At 41.3% G+C, this 18,046-nt stretch overlaps 1 protein-coding gene across 5 annotated transcripts in view; it reads left to right on the top strand.

Moving 5' to 3' along the window:
• The window catches only part of LRRC1 (leucine rich repeat containing 1), a 127,074-nt gene that overhangs the window by 104,139 nt on the left and 4,889 nt on the right, over window positions 1-18,046 (top strand). For 3 of the 5 annotated variants that reach the window (XM_036415411.1, XM_036415412.2, XM_036415413.2), the window contains 3 exons: window positions 8,580-8,695; window positions 16,607-16,779; window positions 17,795-17,931. In XM_036415411.1, coding sequence (XP_036271304.1) covers window positions 8,580-8,695; window positions 16,607-16,779; window positions 17,795-17,931 — 426 coding nt within the window. Of the gene's footprint in view, window positions 1-8,579; window positions 8,696-16,606; window positions 16,780-17,740; window positions 17,932-18,046 lie in introns of those variants that run through there. The other 2 variants (XM_036415416.2, XM_036415414.2) reach the window with 2 other exon arrangements.

Genomic DNA, 18,046 nt, shown 5'->3' with positions numbered 1-18,046 from the left:
CAGTGTTGAGCGTGACTTTTTAAATTAACAGCAGAGCCTAGAACTAAGCGTAAGCCACCGTTTTTCTCTTCATCAGTGTTGGTAAGTCCCTTTCCCTTCATCAGGGCCTCACGTAACAAAGTGTGGGATTGTGTGATGTGGTCACCGGCCAGGTGCAGTTTCCTTTGTATTTCTCTGTTTTGACAGTTTTCAACATCCTTAGAATAATTTCAAAGCTGCTATCTAACTAGCTAGAACTTGAGGAGCTCTTATTTTCCTGGGATACTTCTCAGGGTGTATGAACTTAGCCTGATTTCTTCCTTCCTTTCCTCATCTCCATGCTCTGCCCCCCGTGTCCCAGTCTGCTCCCTGGGTTAGACGGCCAGCATCCCTGAACGAAAGCACGAGGACATTCATTGTAAATGTGACCATATTCTGACATATCCTCAGTCTGAACAGTGGCATCCAAATAAAACTGTTCCCAGCTCTCATAAGTCTACATCTCAGCCTAATTGGGGCACAGCTAAGAGATTCTGCTAATTAAAACATGTAGTTCCAGTCTCTAAGTGATAAACCAGAGTACAGAGCTGAGCATTATTCTGCACATTAATCGTACTCTAGTGGGATAGCACACGTACATGGGTGACAGATCAGATGTAAACACAGGCACTGAGAGGTAGAAAAGATTTATGACTTTCTTTTTCAAGACCCCTTCTGGACCAGGAGCTTTTATGTGTTACCTTTTGAGTCCTCACTCCGCCCTGAAGGTCATTGGATTTCCTCATTTCACAGAGGAGGAAACAGGCCAGCAAGGAGCTTTCCGCTAGGACTCCCATAGCTAGGGGTCTTGAACTGGGCTGCAAATATGTGTCTCCGACAGCCAGATCACAGCTCACGGCTCTTCACTGGCTGGGAATGGCTTGGCCCCTAGCTAATACCGACTTAGCTCAACCTTTTCATCTATGTGACCTTGAGGTGTGGCAGGATAAAGAAAGGTCAAGTTATCTTTAGTTTGGGCATTTTAGAAAATGAATGTATTTTAGGAATATTTCAATGTGAATGCCAAAGAGAACACTTTTCAGTATAATGTCAATCTCCAGTCTCATGCCACCTCCCTCTTCCCTCTCCTTTTCTTTTGATTTTCTCTCAAAGGAACACATTCTAGACAAGAGCATTAGAATTTTATTTTCATAGGACTCAGCATCATATTAGTCTCAGTTCTCTGTTCACTTTAAGAGAATGAAACTTGTACTCATGCTTCTTTTAGGGAGTTATGCCTAGTGCATGTTGTGTGTCTGCATGCATTTGCCAGACACTGCTTTTTATGATTTGAAAAGTGAAAGTATTTCTAGCTTCAAAGCATTTTAGTTAGCTTCATCTATTTTCTGAGAAATTATTATTGGTTTTCTGGCATCGAGCGTTTGATGCAGGAATGAGGTCTGTGCCTGTTCCTCAGATGCCGGACACAGCAGAGAATGTATCAGGAACTGGATCTTCCCAGCACACCTTCACTCCTGCCCATACACTCAGCCCCAGAGTCAGAGGTGCACTGAGCATGTGTCTCCAATTCTGCTGCAGGTCACAGCGTGGTAGCCCGCAGAAATGGCTGAGTGCTTGCCTCTGATCATTGGGGCTGAGCAGCCAAGCCACCAAGGGCCTCCTGACCTCGAACTGCGTCATGTTGGTCTGGGCTGCACCATCATGCTATGAGTCTGTGCGTTGAGTGTGTTAGGCCCTGTGACCTTGTGTGTGTTTTGGGGGGGAGAGGCTTATGCCCAGTGACCACATGTGTGCACTCGCTTTGTCTCCAACTTGATACCATTTGATCAAATCCTGCACTTGCCTGGTTGGATTCTTTTCTTTCAAGACTTTATTACTTTCTCTTGAACAATTAAGTTGCACGCATGTCATATCTAAACAGAAATGCTGACCAATTCAATTTATATGCCAAAAAACCTTAGTTGTATTAATTGCCATTGGCCTGCTGTGCTGTGTAGTTCTTCCTAGTTTTTGTCTTTTTTTCAATTTGATAATATTGCATATTGTCAGTTTTATAGCACAGCTTCTTAGTCTGTAGCAGCATTTATTTGCATTTTTTTCCAAATGCTTGAGGGGAAAATGTTTGTACCGTGTGGGTCCCAGTAATAGATTGTTTGTGTTTTGTGGTGTTATTTGTAGTAAACATTTGCAAATCAATGAATGTCTCTTGTTTTCTTAATTGTTAGCTGCTTGGAAATTTAGAAAAGTCAGGTAAACTTGCTATCCTGTAAGTATGGTTCAGACCACAGTTGCATCTCTACCTTCCATTTGCTTTGTAAATGCATGAAGACTCAAATCGGCTGACTGCTCCGTGTGTACTTCATTGTAAAATATTGGACATTTTCCTTTAAATTCATTTTTTTTTTAATGACTGCATGGCCTGGAACTTTGTTATGTCAGATTTGTCCAGATTATTTTCTCATAAGAGAATGCTTTTCTGTGAATTACATTTTAAGTTCTTCAGACACTCTCAGAGGCATAACTTGGCGGCCCATATGTCTTCACTAAATCCTGGTTATTGGCACGATTCCATCTCTAATGGAAAGGCTAGATTTGCTTGATTTGCTACATGTGGCATGCTTCTGACTTTTCAGCAACTTGCTTGTATATTTCATTTCTCATCCTGTTGCTTAGGTATGTATGCTTCTGGGAATAGGAGGTTCCCTAAAACTCATATTTTTGGTAGAGGGAGGAACGAAGGAGGAGAGGCTGTTATCTGACAGGGAGTTGGTGGATGTGTGATCATGGGTATGATAAGGACAGCCAGCAATTTCATAATATTCCCCAAACAAATCTCCACTTTAAATAGCCTGGTCCATGAAGAGTTTCTGGCTGGAAGAGACTGAGCACATTTCCAAGTTTAGACCCCAGTCTTTTGTCTGGATTCGGTCAAAATAGTCGTGACCCTAAATACATCACACCTGTCCTACCTTCTCAGGTAGGATTTGCAGATTGTTGGACAGAGCCTTAATTACCTATAAATGTTACTGTGATATTCAGAAATGTCTGTGGTGTACAGGTATTATTATTATTACAATTTAAAATTATTTCAGTGAATAATTTAGAATGTTCCCATCATATTCTGAATGACTTATTGATAAATAAAAGATACTATCAAACCTGAAAAATACTAGAATAAAATATAGTTGACCATTGGATTTCAAAATAGAGAAAGCATTCCTAAACTTAAAGAGGAAATAAATCATAAAAGAAATAGTTGATGGATTTTGCCTATGCAAAAATTAGATTTCTGATTTTTAAGAAGGTACAGACAGCCTGGAGGCAGGGGGACATTTACAATATTACAGATGAACAAGGCCTCTCCTTACTTTACTAGAAAATTTTTTATATCATTGAGAAAAAGATCTTTCCACTATGGAAAGTAGACAAAAATTAAAGCAAAAAGTCCTCCCCTTCACAAGAATTAGTAAGCGATTCATAGAAGAAAAAATGGAAATGGCTATAAATATATAAAAAAAATGTAGACCCATTAGTATCCACAGAAATGTTAATGGAAATATTTTGACCTATCATATTTTCAAGATTAAAAAAAAATAATAGCAAACTTTTGTAAGGCTACAGGAAAGTGCATATTATTTTGAAAGTATAAATTATTATGGCTTCTCCGCTGGGAAATGTGATATTATTATTAAAAACTTTAAAAGTGTGCATACCGTTTGATTTGCAATTCCACTTCTAGGACTTTTATCCTGAGAAAAAAATTACGGATATACACCAAGAGAGTGCACAAGAATATTTCTCACACTACATATAGGGGCAGCTAACATATGTTAGGCACCAGGCCAACCATGTAGAGTTAGCTAACATGCACCAGGCACTGTTAGCTTTCATACTTATTCTTATCTAATTTTCACAATAGTTCTGTGAGGTGTAGGTAAATTGTTTTCCATATGTAACAAGTTGTGAAACTAAGAAACAGGGGTTAAGTAATTTGTTCAAGGTCACAAAGCAAGAAATGGTAGCACTAACTAGCAGTGTCTAATCAGAATGATTCATTAAGTCATCTGAAATACGTCTGTAGGAGGAGATGATTATGTGGTCAATAAAAATCTCTTTAGAAATATGATGACATGGGCAAACTTACTTGATGGAAACAAAGGTGCTGAAGGCCCCAAGTGTTGGTCCTAATTTCATTGAGGTGTATGTGTAGAATCAAATGCAAGGGAATAATACTGAAAGATGTACAATATCTCAAATTGTTAAACACTTACTATCCCTTTGTAGTAGTCGGATGTGACTTCAGTTATTTTCTCCTTCTTCGTGTGTGTGTGTGTGTGTGTGTGTGTGGTTTTTATTTTTCAGTCAACATAAATTACTTTCTTATCACTAGGAAAGAAGAATGCCATAGCTGTTAGTGGATATTTTGATGTCAGAGGCCCAATAATTCAGAGCCTCAAAGCCATGTGGTTTCCAAAATAGTTATGAAATAGTGGACATTTGAGTAATATGCTACATAGATGATAGTGGAAAAGGCAAAAAAAAAAAATAGTCTCAGGTTTCTGAAGTGACACTTTATAATATTTCTCTTCAAATTATATTTTGACCAGAATTTGCTTATTGTACATTTTTGGTTTTGCCAATGAAATGTGGGTTCAATTTTGCTACAAATACTATGAAAAGGAAGCTACTAAAGGAAATGAAAGCACCTTTATACTTAAGACAGGGATTCAAAAGTGGGATGTAGGCAGACAAAGGTAGGCTTTCTTTTTGAATCATTGAATCCATCTGATTATCTTCTCCAGGGTAATGTAACCCGGAGGCAATTAAAACTTAGTGAAAGTTGACCTGACCAAAGGTTTGTTTAATAGCCTGCAGGTCCATCTCCTTAAGATGGATTAGATCAGTGACAAACAGGTAAGGACAGTATCACCTTGACTTGAGACCCAAAACAGCTAAGCAAGGATTCTCAGTTATATTCTGTGATCCTCAGAAGATCCCAGTGCAACCCCTTGTCTTCTGTTTGAAAGCTGCTGTTTGGTTTAAGGGAGGTTTAAAAATATCAGCTTCCCACATGACTGGTAATAAGTTATTTAAACAGTGAACTCTGCTTCCCAGATTTCTAAGTGTTATGGACATTTTATCCAGATGGTCACTTAAGAGAACCTGTAAACTGTGCTTCCTAAATCCGAAAGAGAAAGCAGAACATCTGAGTGATATGAATAATATACTACTGAACTCAGGTCACCTCTTCACTTTTATTGACAGTGTGAGACATTGTAAGGAGACAGAGTTTTAGGAAGTTCAGGTGGGTCTGGGGAAGAGCTGGCCAGCATCAGGCAGGCCCGGCATCCTGGGCACTCCGTGGTGACTGCACTTCTCATTTGCATGTTTCCCTTCTCATTTGGAGTTTTCCTTCTTTGAAAAACAATATTTACCACATTTACTTGGCAGCAGTAGCAGTAGACAGGCTCTATGATAGGTGCTAAATCATATTCGTGATTTCATTTAGTTTAATCCTTATTGTTACTTTTGGTTAAAGAGTCAAACTCACAAAACACGATCGAGCCTGAATTCTCACCCAGGTCTGTGTGATCTCAAAGCACGAACTCCCTCCAACGCCCTTCACTCCTCTGCCATCTATAAAGCGTGGACTTTTGATTTACGGTTCAGACTGCCTGATACTTTCCTAAAAGTCAGAGGTCTGCGCCATCCCTTCCTGGCTGATTTGGAAAGAGGGCTCTGTTTGCGTGGATGTTTGCCTGGGACAGCCTGTGCCTTGGCAAGTGATGAAGGCATCCCAGCATTCAGCAGCAACACTCGCCCTTTGTTGGCATTGTTTTCCAAACACCATAGACAATGGAGGTCTGGAGGTCGCCTGCCCTGACAACCCCGAGTGCCTAGGAGGCTCTTGAATGCAATTGCTTTCCACCCTTTGACCTCTCTAATGGGTGTGAGATTAGAGAGGGAAAGGAAAAAGGAAAAAGAGGAGACTATAAACAGTAGACATCTCACACAGGCCTCTGGGGCTCACATTCCTCCTCCCCAAACACTTAAAGAACGTTCAGTTGTCCAGAACTTTTATTGCTCGTACAACTTTTAGACCTTCTCAGATCACTTTATCAGTTAATTAATTGATTGATATGAATAATGTATATGTACATGATACAAATTGAAAAGGCTCACAGGTATAGTCGTAGGGCTCCAAAACAGATATTCTACAGGTGGCTGGGACAGTGGTCAGCTTTGTGACAAAGTGCCCCAAGTCACAATGTAGTCTTGTCTCTACATCCCTGCCAGGAGCTTCTTGTCCCATCAGGAGGGCCATGTAGGAGAATAACTGATATCTGCTCCGCTTCCCTGGAGGAGGATGTAGGGCAGGGGGGTGTCCAACCTCAGCCACATGCTGACCAGCAAGGCTTCCGTATGGCTGCAGTCCCCCCACTGAGCCCAGACTCTAGTGCAGATACCCCTCTACATGAAGGAGGGTGTGTGTGGGGGATCCCCTCCATGAGAACCTTGAGTATCCCTTCCCATGAGTAGATTTTTTTTTTTTATCATCTGACTTTATCAGGGAGAATCTAATCATGTTGATCCTCAGAAGATTCAGGGTTTGATTTCTTTCCTTCCATGATGATGCTTGGGAGAGTGAAATTGATGATTGCCTTCGTCAAGGAGGGGAGGAGTGCCTGGCCCCACAAAAGATCCCTGAAGGACACGACACTGGGGTTCTATAGTCATAAAATATAAAAGAGGGCACAGTGGTTCTTGCTAGAAAAACTTGCTACACATAGCTGCAGATAATAACTTTAAGTGGCAGTCTTGCCCTAGAAAGTAAATTAATAAATATAAATGTATAAACATTCGTACATGAGAAATGTTGGTGGGTAGATAGTCTTCACAGGTGAGAAGATGGGATGGGTGCTGCCCTGGCCGAGCACCCTGATGATATGTAAATGTGTAGATTGAACAGTATCTCAGGAAAGGACCTGTCAGAAGGTTGGCACAGACCCGAATTATGAAAGAAATACAGAGAGCGGTGTGTCAGTGTGGACCAGTGGGTCCTGGAAGGAGTGGGGGATGTTAAGCCTGATTTTGGATGTTTTGAAAGACAAAAAGAAGGACACTTTTAATAAGAAGTAGTTGAACCAAAAAAATAAGGTATATCTTAGAGAACAGTAAGTAGACCAGTTTTGCTGGGATGGGAGATGTGAATGCTGAGAAGCCTTCTGCACACCTGGGTGTCCTACAGGTCATCAGAGAAGAATGTTAGTCCATGCTTTCTTATGCTTGTTTTTCTTTTACATCCATATAGTTAAATACTGTGGTTACATATATTATTTCAAAATCTTTACATTAACTCCAAAAGGAAGATGTAACAACAAGATTGTGCATGATGTACTACAAGATTGTGGTATTATGTAGTAATTTCATAAGTGTGCATTGTGCTGTTCAAGATGTGTACATATACTACACACATAAATAGAAGAGGTCAGAAGATACATCAGACATCATTGGAGAGCCAGTCAAGTCTCGGCCCCTCCTCAAACGGAGGCTCTGAGTGCTTTCCCATGTGTCAGAGAGCCATCAATGGGTCCCTTCATGACCCTTTCCTAGCTGCTGCTCTGGGCGAGGGGAGGAGCACGGGAGGAATGTGGCACCCACTGTGAGGAGTGCTGCCGAGTCCTGCTGGTCTCTGGGATCCAGTTATTTTCTTGCCCCCTTGGTGCAGCTCTCCTGATAGTAGAGACCACAGCCAATTTGTTCAGGAGCATCACCGAATTCTTTTGTTGAAGACCAATTATGTGAAGCTCAATTATCTTTGAATTGCTTGCTTAAAAAAAAAAAAGTATTGATAATCAAATTTGGTGTGGATGTAGATATTGGCTTATGCTTTTACCAGCAGGTCATAGGTGAGGAGATTAATGTGTGTATTTACCAAATTCACTATTGGCTAAAAATATTGTTAAATTCCATTGGCCAAAGGAAAATGAATTTACCAAAATAAGTTGTGAATGGAAACTATTACAAGTTATTTGGTGGAAATTAATGTACTGCTTCATCTATCAGATGACCTCCCACTGTTTTAAATAAACTGAAATGCTGAGAGCACTGAAGTTAATGGGATGGATAGATCTTCAAAGGGGTGTGTGTGCGTGAGTGAAAGAGAAAGCTTTGGCTTAACTTTTGCAACCTAGAATCCTGATATTTCCATATGACCATAAAATACTTGTCTGGACCTGTGTGCTTGGTAAATGCATTTAAAAGATGTGATTGTATTAGATAGTAGTAAAAAATGACTCCTTTCCAGAATGAAATTTTTGGACTATATAGTTTATTTTCCTGTTTTAATTTAGAACATGTGTGTCTAATGTTAGGCAGAGATTTTTATGAACACATTGGACTATTCTATTTTGTATGATTTAAATTAAACATAGTTGGTCATTAGAGACTTCAAATCATGTGGTATAATTGTATGCATCCTTTTCATGCCATTTGATAAATAAGCCCGCCACCATTCCCCCCCCCCCCAAAAAAAAACAAAAAACACAAACAAACAAAACAACAACCTGGAACAAGTTGTGTTTTCTCTCCTGTTGCAGATTGGTGGGTGCTGCAGCCTCACTGTGTTCTGCATGCGGGACAACAGACTGACCCGGATCCCTGCTGAGGTGTCACAGGCCGCAGAGCTTCACGTCCTGGATGTGGCAGGGAACAGGTGAGCGTGTTCTGTTTGCGCTGCTTGAGAGAAAGAAACAGACGTTCACCCACCCTCGCCTTTGCCCAGCATCTTTGCTGTGTGTCTTTGCCTTGCTCCGTCTGACGGAATATGTACTGATTAGTCGAACGACCCAGGCCCAGGAAGTTTTCGGTCTAGGTCCTGGAGTGACTGAGCCATATGGAGTAGAGAAGGTCAGCGACACCTGAGCATGAGCACTTCCCAGGGGAAGCGGACGCGCTGTACACGTGCTTCCCAGAGCAGCGGGGCAGTGAAGTAAGGGAAGGAGCAGTGCAGGGAACTGGGAGAGGCAGGTTTCACCTCAGCTTCTGTAAGTCAGTGTGGGCCTCTCAGTTTCCTCTGAGCCCGAATGCGTTTGAACTAGATTTGATTGAAGGTCTTGAGATGCTCTGCCAGTGACGCTGAACTCTCCCAAACTGTAAACAAGATTGCATTCAGGGATACTTTTCTGGTGAAGAAGATCCATAACTAATGTCAGAATCACCAGGTGCATCAGAAGTTAAAAAGGAAGCGCCACCAGGCTGGCATCCCCAAGATCACAGCAGCAGCATTTCTCAGGTGCCAGGTGGGAGGTCAGGTTAGACTGCTCACCGGTTCTGGAATGTATCTTCTCTTCTCCTTGTAGAATATTGATTTGTTTTAGCCAGTCTGAACTAATTTCATACGCACTTTCTTCCCTCTGAGCCTACACAGGCTATTCTGTCTAGCTGGGACCCTCTTCTCAATTTCCCTACTTTTATTCTTCATCACTGATGCTTTCATTTTCTCCAGAAAGCATTCCTCTCCCTGAATTTGCATTTTTAATTACTTCTGACGAAGCACTGACCATGGCCTGTTGGCACCTGTGGAACCGTCCTAACCTAAGGTTACCTGAAGGTGGGCGTCGTGGTTTGTGTGTCACTATATCCTCTGTCCCTTCGCAGTACCGGGCACATGGCAGGTGCCTGGGAAAGTGTTACACATGTTAGTTTTGCTGCATGAAGAGCAGGCTACTCTAAAATGCTTTGTATCACAGGTTTCACTGCCTTCCAAGAGGAATTAAAAAATGCTTTTGAGCATTATAGAGTTAGATAGGAGAGGAAGTGCTGAACCAGGGGGAGATAGATGGTCCACAGCGTCTAGGGGACTGAGTCTGGGGGATTGAGCTAATGGTCACTTAGGTCAGGCTTAGCGCCATCATTCATTCCTCCTGATGGATAGTAGATGGCATGCTAAGTAACCCGCCCTCCACGGGAACCTGGGGTGAGGCCTGGCCTCCAGGAGTGCTCACCCTGTCAGAGTGCATGCTTTCAGGACATCCTGAGACATTCTTAAGACCACTAACAGGTGACTGAAAACTCAGAGTTAGTTTGAGCCGAATGTGGCATTTCTGTGGGACTTAGCCTCACATGCCATTTACAGCTTGAGAAGGGTGGTGTCCCCACCTCTCGCCTCCAGCAGTAAGCTCAGTGAGTCCCAGCCTCCCCTGATTCTTGCCAAGCTGGTGAGCGTGGATTTGCATCACTAATTCTTGGGTGGAAAGATGGCTCTGGTGTCTAAAAACTGGTTTTCATATGAGTGATGGCTCCATTCTCTAGTTCTTGGAAGAAGGGAGAGTTGAGTTTTTATTATGCTTGGGCTGGGGTGGAGAAAAGCCAGTTAAAAAGTTGAGTTACATAGCTGTCACCTGAGTCACTTAAGTTTGTCATTTAGTCCAGGTATATATAGATTAATAACCAAATTTTAAGCCTATTAAAATATTTAATTACTACTCATTTTAAAGTATCAGTATAGAACCTAATAATAAAAAGGATTACCACGTCAGCTTTTTTGCCTGGAGAAATGTCACACCATGGGAAATCATATCAAATGTGAGAGCAGTTTCTGCCTCTGCAATCAAGCATATAAAAATAGCAAGGGCTATGGTATAGGAGACTACATCTTAGTTTCCAAAAACTTTCTTTGATAAATTGGATACAGTAAGTCACAGCAAGGATAACTATAAAATGGCACTTGGAAAGTAAACAGCAAATCTTCTGGTACAATCACAGAGGAGGTGTCTTGTATTATCAGCTACCCATGGACATAGGATATACATATATTAGACTCCCTCCCAGAGGATTATCCCCCAAACACACAAAATTGGGTATTTGAGGATCTTCACTGCAATATTAGTAGTTCCAAATACTAACAATGACTCTCAATGGGGAAACAGTTTTTATATCTTTGAATTTAGATCACATGATCTCACACATCTAGAGGAAATGATGAACAACATAGACTCATGAACAAAACAGACCCAGAGAAAGAGAAGCAGCAAACAGACTTTCAAACCTCAGAGGGAAAGTAGGGGAAGGTGGGGGTAAGGGGAAGAGATCAACCAAAGGACTTGTGTGCATGCATATGGGCCTGACCAGTGGCCATGGACAATGGGGGAGTAAGGGGTTGGGGGGGTGAGGGCATATGTAGGGAGGGGTTTGGGATGGGATTGAGGGGATGAGGACAATTATGTGATACCATAATCAATAAAAAATATATAATAATAATAATAAAAACAAAAAAAATTTAAATATTAATATAAACATATCCTATATAATAAAAGAGTAATATGCAAATTGACTATCACTCCAACACACAAGCCATGTGGACACAAGGTGGCCACCACAAGATGACCAGCAGGGAAGGGCAGTTGGGAGGAACCAGGCCAGCAAGGGAGGGCAGTTGGGGGCAATCAAACCTGCAGGAGAGGACAGTTAGAGGTGACCTGGCTGGCAGAGGAGGGAAGTTGGGTGTAACCCAGACCTGCAGGTCTGAGCAGTTGGGGAGGGCAGTTAAAGGCAAACAGGCTGGCAGGGGAGCAGTTAGGCTTCAATCAGGCTGGCAGGGGAGTGGTTAGGGGGTGATCAGGCTGGCAGGCAGAAGCAATTAAAGGCAATCAGGAAGGCAGGCAGGTGAGCAGTTGGGAGCCAGCAGTCCTGGATTGTGAGAGAGATGTCTGACTGCCCGTTTAGGCCCAATCCTACCGGGGCTGGGCCTAAACGGGCAGTCAGACATTCCCTGAGGGGTCCCAGATTGGAGAGGGTGCAGGCTGGGCTGAGGGACACTCCCCCTCACCCCCATGCATGAATTTTGTGCACCGGGCCTCTAGTTAAAACATATCACCTCACAACTGTTAGCATGGCTATTATGAAAAAGACAAGAAATAACAAGGATGTGGAGAAAAGGGAAACCTTGTGCACAGTTGGTGGGAATGTAAACTGTTACAGCCACTGTAAAAAACAGTATGGAGATTCCTCAACAACTTAAAATTAGAACTACCATAAAATTCAGCAATCCCACTTTTGGGTATGTATTCAAAGGAAATGAAAACAGGATATTAAACAGGACTCCCATGTTCGTTGCAGTGTTCTTCATAATAGCCAAGATATAGCTAAGAATCTATCAATAGAAGATTATCTATCTATATCTATCTATCTATCTATCTATCTATCTAATGAAATATTATTCAGCTATGAGAAAGAAGGAAATTCTGCCATTTATGACAACATGGATGGACCTTGAGGGCATGAAATAAGTTAGATGAAGGAAGACAAATATTGTATGATCTCACATGTAGAATCTAAAAAAGTTGAATTCATTGAAATGAAGAGTAGAATGTGGTTGTCAGGGACTGGGGGTAGGGGGTAGGGAGAGAAATGGGAGATGTTGGTCAAAGGTACTCACTTTAAGATGACTAAGTTCTGGGGATCTAATGTATAGCATGGTGACTGTAGGTTAACAGTATTGTATTATGTACTTGAAAATTGCTAAGAGAGTAAATCTTAAGTGTTTTTAACACACACACACACACAATGGTAATTATGTTAAGTAATGGTCATGTTAATTAAGTCTTCTGTGGTAATCATTTCACAATTTTTAAATGTATCAAGTCATCATGTTATACACCTTAAACTTACACAATGTTGTATGTCAATTATATCTCAATAAAGCTGGAAAAAATAAAAGTATTAAAAGACAAAACACAATAAAACAGTATAGGTATGTTACAAAATACTAAGCAGTTCTAAGAATGAGATATTTCTCTGTAGTGACACAGGAGACACAGATTCTGATTAGTAGAGCAAGTATACAGAGTATTATCATTTTTGTTCATGTTTTTAAGAACACTTACCTCCTTACCTATTGTGGTACACCAAAATATTAATAGTAGTTCACCTAGCAGTGTTTCCCAAACTTTTGACATATGTGTACCCCTCCTATAATTTTCGTAACGCTGAGTACCTCTCAGACTCATGAGAACGTAGAATTAGGCGCAGCTAAGCACGGTGCAGTGCATATCCCCACCAAACTCCGGTGCAACGCGTACCCCCACCAAACTCTTCCCGTACCCCTGGGAGTACGTGTACCACACTTTGGGAAATACTACCTAGAGGAAGGATGGAGGCTTGGGGTTACAGGGACTTTCACTTCAGATATTTTGATATTGTTTATTTTTTTCATTGATTATACTCTCTCTGTATATCTTTAAACATTATTGAAAACTTTGCTTAAAACTAAAAGTTCTAGTAGGAGGTAACAAACAGATTAAACATTTAATTGTAAGAAGTGTGCATCCACCAGGGAATTTAATGTTACATTCATCAGTAGAGTGTTTCATGTTTAGTTCTTAAATAAGTTTAACAAGCAATTGCTGTAGAAGTTGCTTCAGGTTGGGTTGGTCATGGATGTACTAGAAATGAGAGACTCATGGTTTACTTATTAATTTGCTTTCACCCTTGTACCATTGATGTCAGTAGTAAGTATTGGCCTTTTATTTTGGGGTGGGGAATATGTGGTCCTAAATAGAACAGTGTACAGTGGAGCTATGGTTTCTTGTGTTGATTCTGCAGTGTACAGAAGCTACCAGAATAAACCAAAAATGTATTATTAACTCGTCTGGAAAGCCAGGATATATAACATCTATTTATCTATTTTCCACTTGTGTCTGGGATGGTTCACCCAAGAGAAACAGAGGCCTATGTGTCTCTTTCCCCCCAGGCCACAGAGAGTCAGTGAGAGGGTCAGCCCAGCCCAGTATGTGTGCAGACGGGCAGGACACAGGGCTTCTTTTCTCTTTGACATCACAGGAGCACCTCTGTCTGCCAGACACTGTGAACAGGCTCGTGTGTTGTGTGGGCAACAGGCATGTTCAAGCTGGCACTTAGATTCTTTGCAGGAAAACTGGCATTTCAGACAACAAATTAATCTCATGCGGCTTGTTGAATGTGATTATGAGATGTATTGTAGGGTCCAGTGACCTGTTTTAGCTTTTACCATGTGATTTTGTCATCTGTAGAAGCTGTTTTTTATTATCGATGCTCTGCCTGGCCCTTTACCTATACCTGTGCTTCAACATTTGCTAGGAAGCCAGTTGTTAGTCAGAAGCCAGTTGTTAGTTTGAGTTACCTGTGTTTTGTGCCTTGATTTTTTTCTTCTTCATGTTCTCATGCTTAAGAAAGGTAGAGATGCTGACTATAGATTTCTTGCCCAAGACCTGAAACTTTGAACATTCTAAAAGATATTAGATTAAGTTCTTTTAAAAAAGAAATAAGAACAGACTTTTGAAGAAAGGATCTTTTTGTTCAATAAAATGAAAAAGTCTAATGTACTTTAAGCTTTCATAGTATATTAGGGTATTTTAAAAAATCACTGTCACGGTGCCTGGGCAAATACATGTCTTCTGTCTTTTAACTTCCTTGCTTTTAAACACATGACAGCCTTAGGGCAGAGGGAGAAATAAGTTGTATAAGCATAAGCGATTTCACTTTACATTCCCCTCAGAAAGCAGTACTTCAGAACAGGAGACGTGGAGCCAGGCATCTGCTGGCCATCTTCCTCATGGTCTGAGCATGTATTTCACTGCACTGAGTAGATTCTGGGATTTAGAAACCCATATTTCTCATGGCGCTCACTAGTGAAATATTGCAGTGTGTGATACATAGAGAATTTTCAAAGGGTACTTAACATATACAGTTCTCACAGATGCATTGATTTCTGAACCTAAGTCCCACATAGATACAATTCCACTGTGCTTCCCACCCAGTACACATACGAGGGAGGCATCTGTCTTCATGGACTCACGTTAGGAAAATACTGTCGCTTCTCCACAACTCTTACGTTGGAAATCTTTGCAAAGCATATTAATTGTTCTCATGAAAAATTTGTTGGTAATGTATTTGTTAATATTCTCTATTCACTCTTTGATTTTTTTTTTACTTCATTTGTTATAGTAGCTTAACCAGTTTAACATTTTCCTTAAATTATATTTTCCTTACTAGTTTTATATTATTGGAGTATACCTTCTCTTCATAGCTCTGCAAAAAGTTCAGGTTTATTTCCCACAAGTCTCTCAGTTCAGACTGGTATACAGGCAGACCTCAGAGATAGTTGTGGGTTCGATTCCATACCCTCTCAATAACACGAATACTGCAATGAAGTGAATGTAATCTTTTTGCTGGTGGGGGGTCTTGCCTTCAAAACACACAACATCTATAAAGTGCAATAAAGCAAAAACACAGTAAAACAAGGATTGCCTGGTAATTATTGTCTAATAATTCAGTATTAATCTGTTGACAAGATCTACAGGTTGATCTTTCTCATATATTAACTGGGGGGTAGGTGTACAATCTTATAAAAGAAAGAACCCCAGGAATACATGCTGTTCTGCCATTCTTCATGGGATTAATGGGCTTGATGTCTCTTCTAAGAAAATTTGCCTCAGATAGTAGTTAACAGAATGTGATTAGCTTAAACAGTCACTTCTAAGACTGGTCCACAATTTAATATTTGGAGTCATACCTAGTGGGATAATACTCGATCAAATATATCCTTAGGTTCTTTCAACCATGAATTTTTGGTATCAACATGGTTTTGGTTGTTTAGCAAAGTGAATTAATAACTTGTATAAAGCATTAGTTTTTACTAAGCAGCATTTTCTCCCTCGGCACTGTTAGCAGTTGGGGCCAGATAATTCTTTGTTATGGGGGCTGTCATAGCAACAATCCCAGCCTGGACCCACTAGATTCCATAGCACCACCCAAATGTCTACAGACATGGCCGGATGCCCCCTAAAGGGCAAAGTCCCGCCTGGTTGAGAAACACTGGGCTGTCCTCTGGAGGTACCAAGTCCTGATTTCGGTAGTGATCTTTACTGAATAGATCTAACTGCTTGCAGCCAAGCTGTGAAATATTTGTGTAAATATAAACAGGAATCTAATCTTTAGGTGTGACATTATAATTTTAAAAGTGCTTTGCTTTATATATACGATCTCATATGAAATGGAAGCAATCTGATGTGGATAGTAATTATCACGTAGGCATCCGAGAAGTGGGAGCTTTTAGAAACTGAAAGATAAAAGTTTAGGATGGAACACTTAAAATAATCTCCCTAGAGAAAGCGAATGGAATCCATGAAAATTTTTTTTTAACTTCTTCAGCACCCCACACATCTCCTTCCTCCCACCCTGATTTGCCACGGGCTGCTGTAAACAGGTAATCCCACCAGCCCCGTCGCGAAGGTGTTGCCATTCTGTGTGAGAACTCAGCTGCCGCAGTTACTCTGGCTTTGGTTTTCTCTTTAAGTCGGGACCTCCTAGTGAAGGACTGAATTATGTGCCCCGTAATTTTCTCATTTTGTGCCCTATGGCATGTTGGAGTTGATGAGATAGGTGATGGCAGAAAGGGAAGCACAGTTACCTACTCAATCTACCTGCAAAACATAAATCAGGTATCTTACTATCAACACAACGTATTTTAAAAATTGAACCCTGCCCCAGGAGGTGTTTTCATTTTCCCCCCGGTTTTTATTGACAGGAATTGATTGGATGACACCACTTGAGACCTGACGTCTTCTTTTGTTTTATACTGTATTAGGTTGTCACATCTGCCCTTGTCTCTGACGGCCTTGAAGTTGAAGGCTTTGTGGTTATCTGACAACCAGTCCCAGCCTCTGCTCACGTTCCAGACAGACACAGACCTCACCACAGGAGAGAAGATTTTAACCTGTGTCTTACTTCCTCAGCTGCCTTCTGAACCTACTTGCCAAGGTGAATTTAAGGACTGCATTCGTTTGGCCACAAGAATTAGTAGGAGTTAGTATCTCCCCATAAGATCCATCATTTTCACATGTGACTGTATTTTTGTCCAATTCTGTCCCTTAGAGCTGGCCCCGGCGAGGTCCCTGTGGGCCTCCTCCTGGAGGGTCCCCTGCACCTTTGCAGACAAAGTACCACTCACACCTGTTTAGGCTGAAATTCTTTAAACACTCTTGGTTTTGAATGTTAGCTGAGGAGGAAAACACAGATACTCCTAAAAAAGGTAGCACTTGCTTAAAATCCAAACTGAGGGTTTGGAGGATGAGTATTGACCTCAGTTGGCAAACTATTTTTTTAAGCCAGTGAGTTGTTTTGGATCATTGTATCTTTGTTTTGTAAATATGTGTAGTTTTAAAAAAGTATTCACACTAACATCATATTGCTGTTATAAATCCTTTGCTGAGCGCTGATTTTGATGGAGGGAAACTGAAGTACTCTGGGAGGCAGGAGTCCCCTAAGTGGAAGGGCCCAAAGCCCCACTTGCCAGCCCCACCCTTGTTAGAAGAGTTTTGAAGGCCCCAAGGGAAAACGTGGTAGAATGTGTTATTGCAGCAAGTACTAGTCCCCCACACATGCAGCCACAGTACTCTCATGAGAACGTTTTTGAAGTTAGTGTTATGCATCATTAAAAAGAGAGCAACTCTGTCCCAGGCTTTTTCTTTTTACTCCTCACCCAAGGATATGATTTTACTGATTTAGAGAGGGACAGAGGGAGAGGAAGAGAGACACACATCCATCAGTTGCTCCCATATGTGCGCCAGATCAGGGATCAAACTTGCAAGCTGGTATGTGCCCTGACCAGGAGTCGAACCTGAGGTCCTTCAGGTTAATGCACAGGATAATGCTGAGCCAACTGAGCCACAAGGGCCAGTGCCTTTTTCTTTTGTTTTTAATGTTTTACATTACTGCATAGCAGTGTCCAGTCACCGACCCCGAGCTCCCTGCTGATGTGCCTTTGTCATGACAGAGAACCTGCCTCGCTGTGGGGCCCTGGAGAGCTTGGTGAATGACGTCTCCGACGAGGCCTGGAACGAGCGGGCAGTACACAGAATCAGTGCAATCCGATTTTTGGAAGATGAAAAAGATGAAGAAGACAATGAAATGGTATGGAAATGGAGATTCTTGGCCTCAATTGAAGCTCGGAATCTAAAAGCCTTCCAAGATTAATAATGACACCTGATAAGGATTTTGTGTATTTTCAACTAGTGTGTTTTCTGTT

This window comes from Pipistrellus kuhlii, unplaced genomic scaffold (genome assembly GCF_014108245.1).
Source record: "Pipistrellus kuhlii isolate mPipKuh1 unplaced genomic scaffold, mPipKuh1.p scaffold_m20_p_5, whole genome shotgun sequence".
In the NCBI taxonomy this organism is placed as follows: Eukaryota; Metazoa; Chordata; class Mammalia; order Chiroptera; family Vespertilionidae; genus Pipistrellus; species Pipistrellus kuhlii.
Note: the sequence above shows the minus strand (reverse complement) of the source record. Positions and strands in the feature narration are given on the sequence as shown.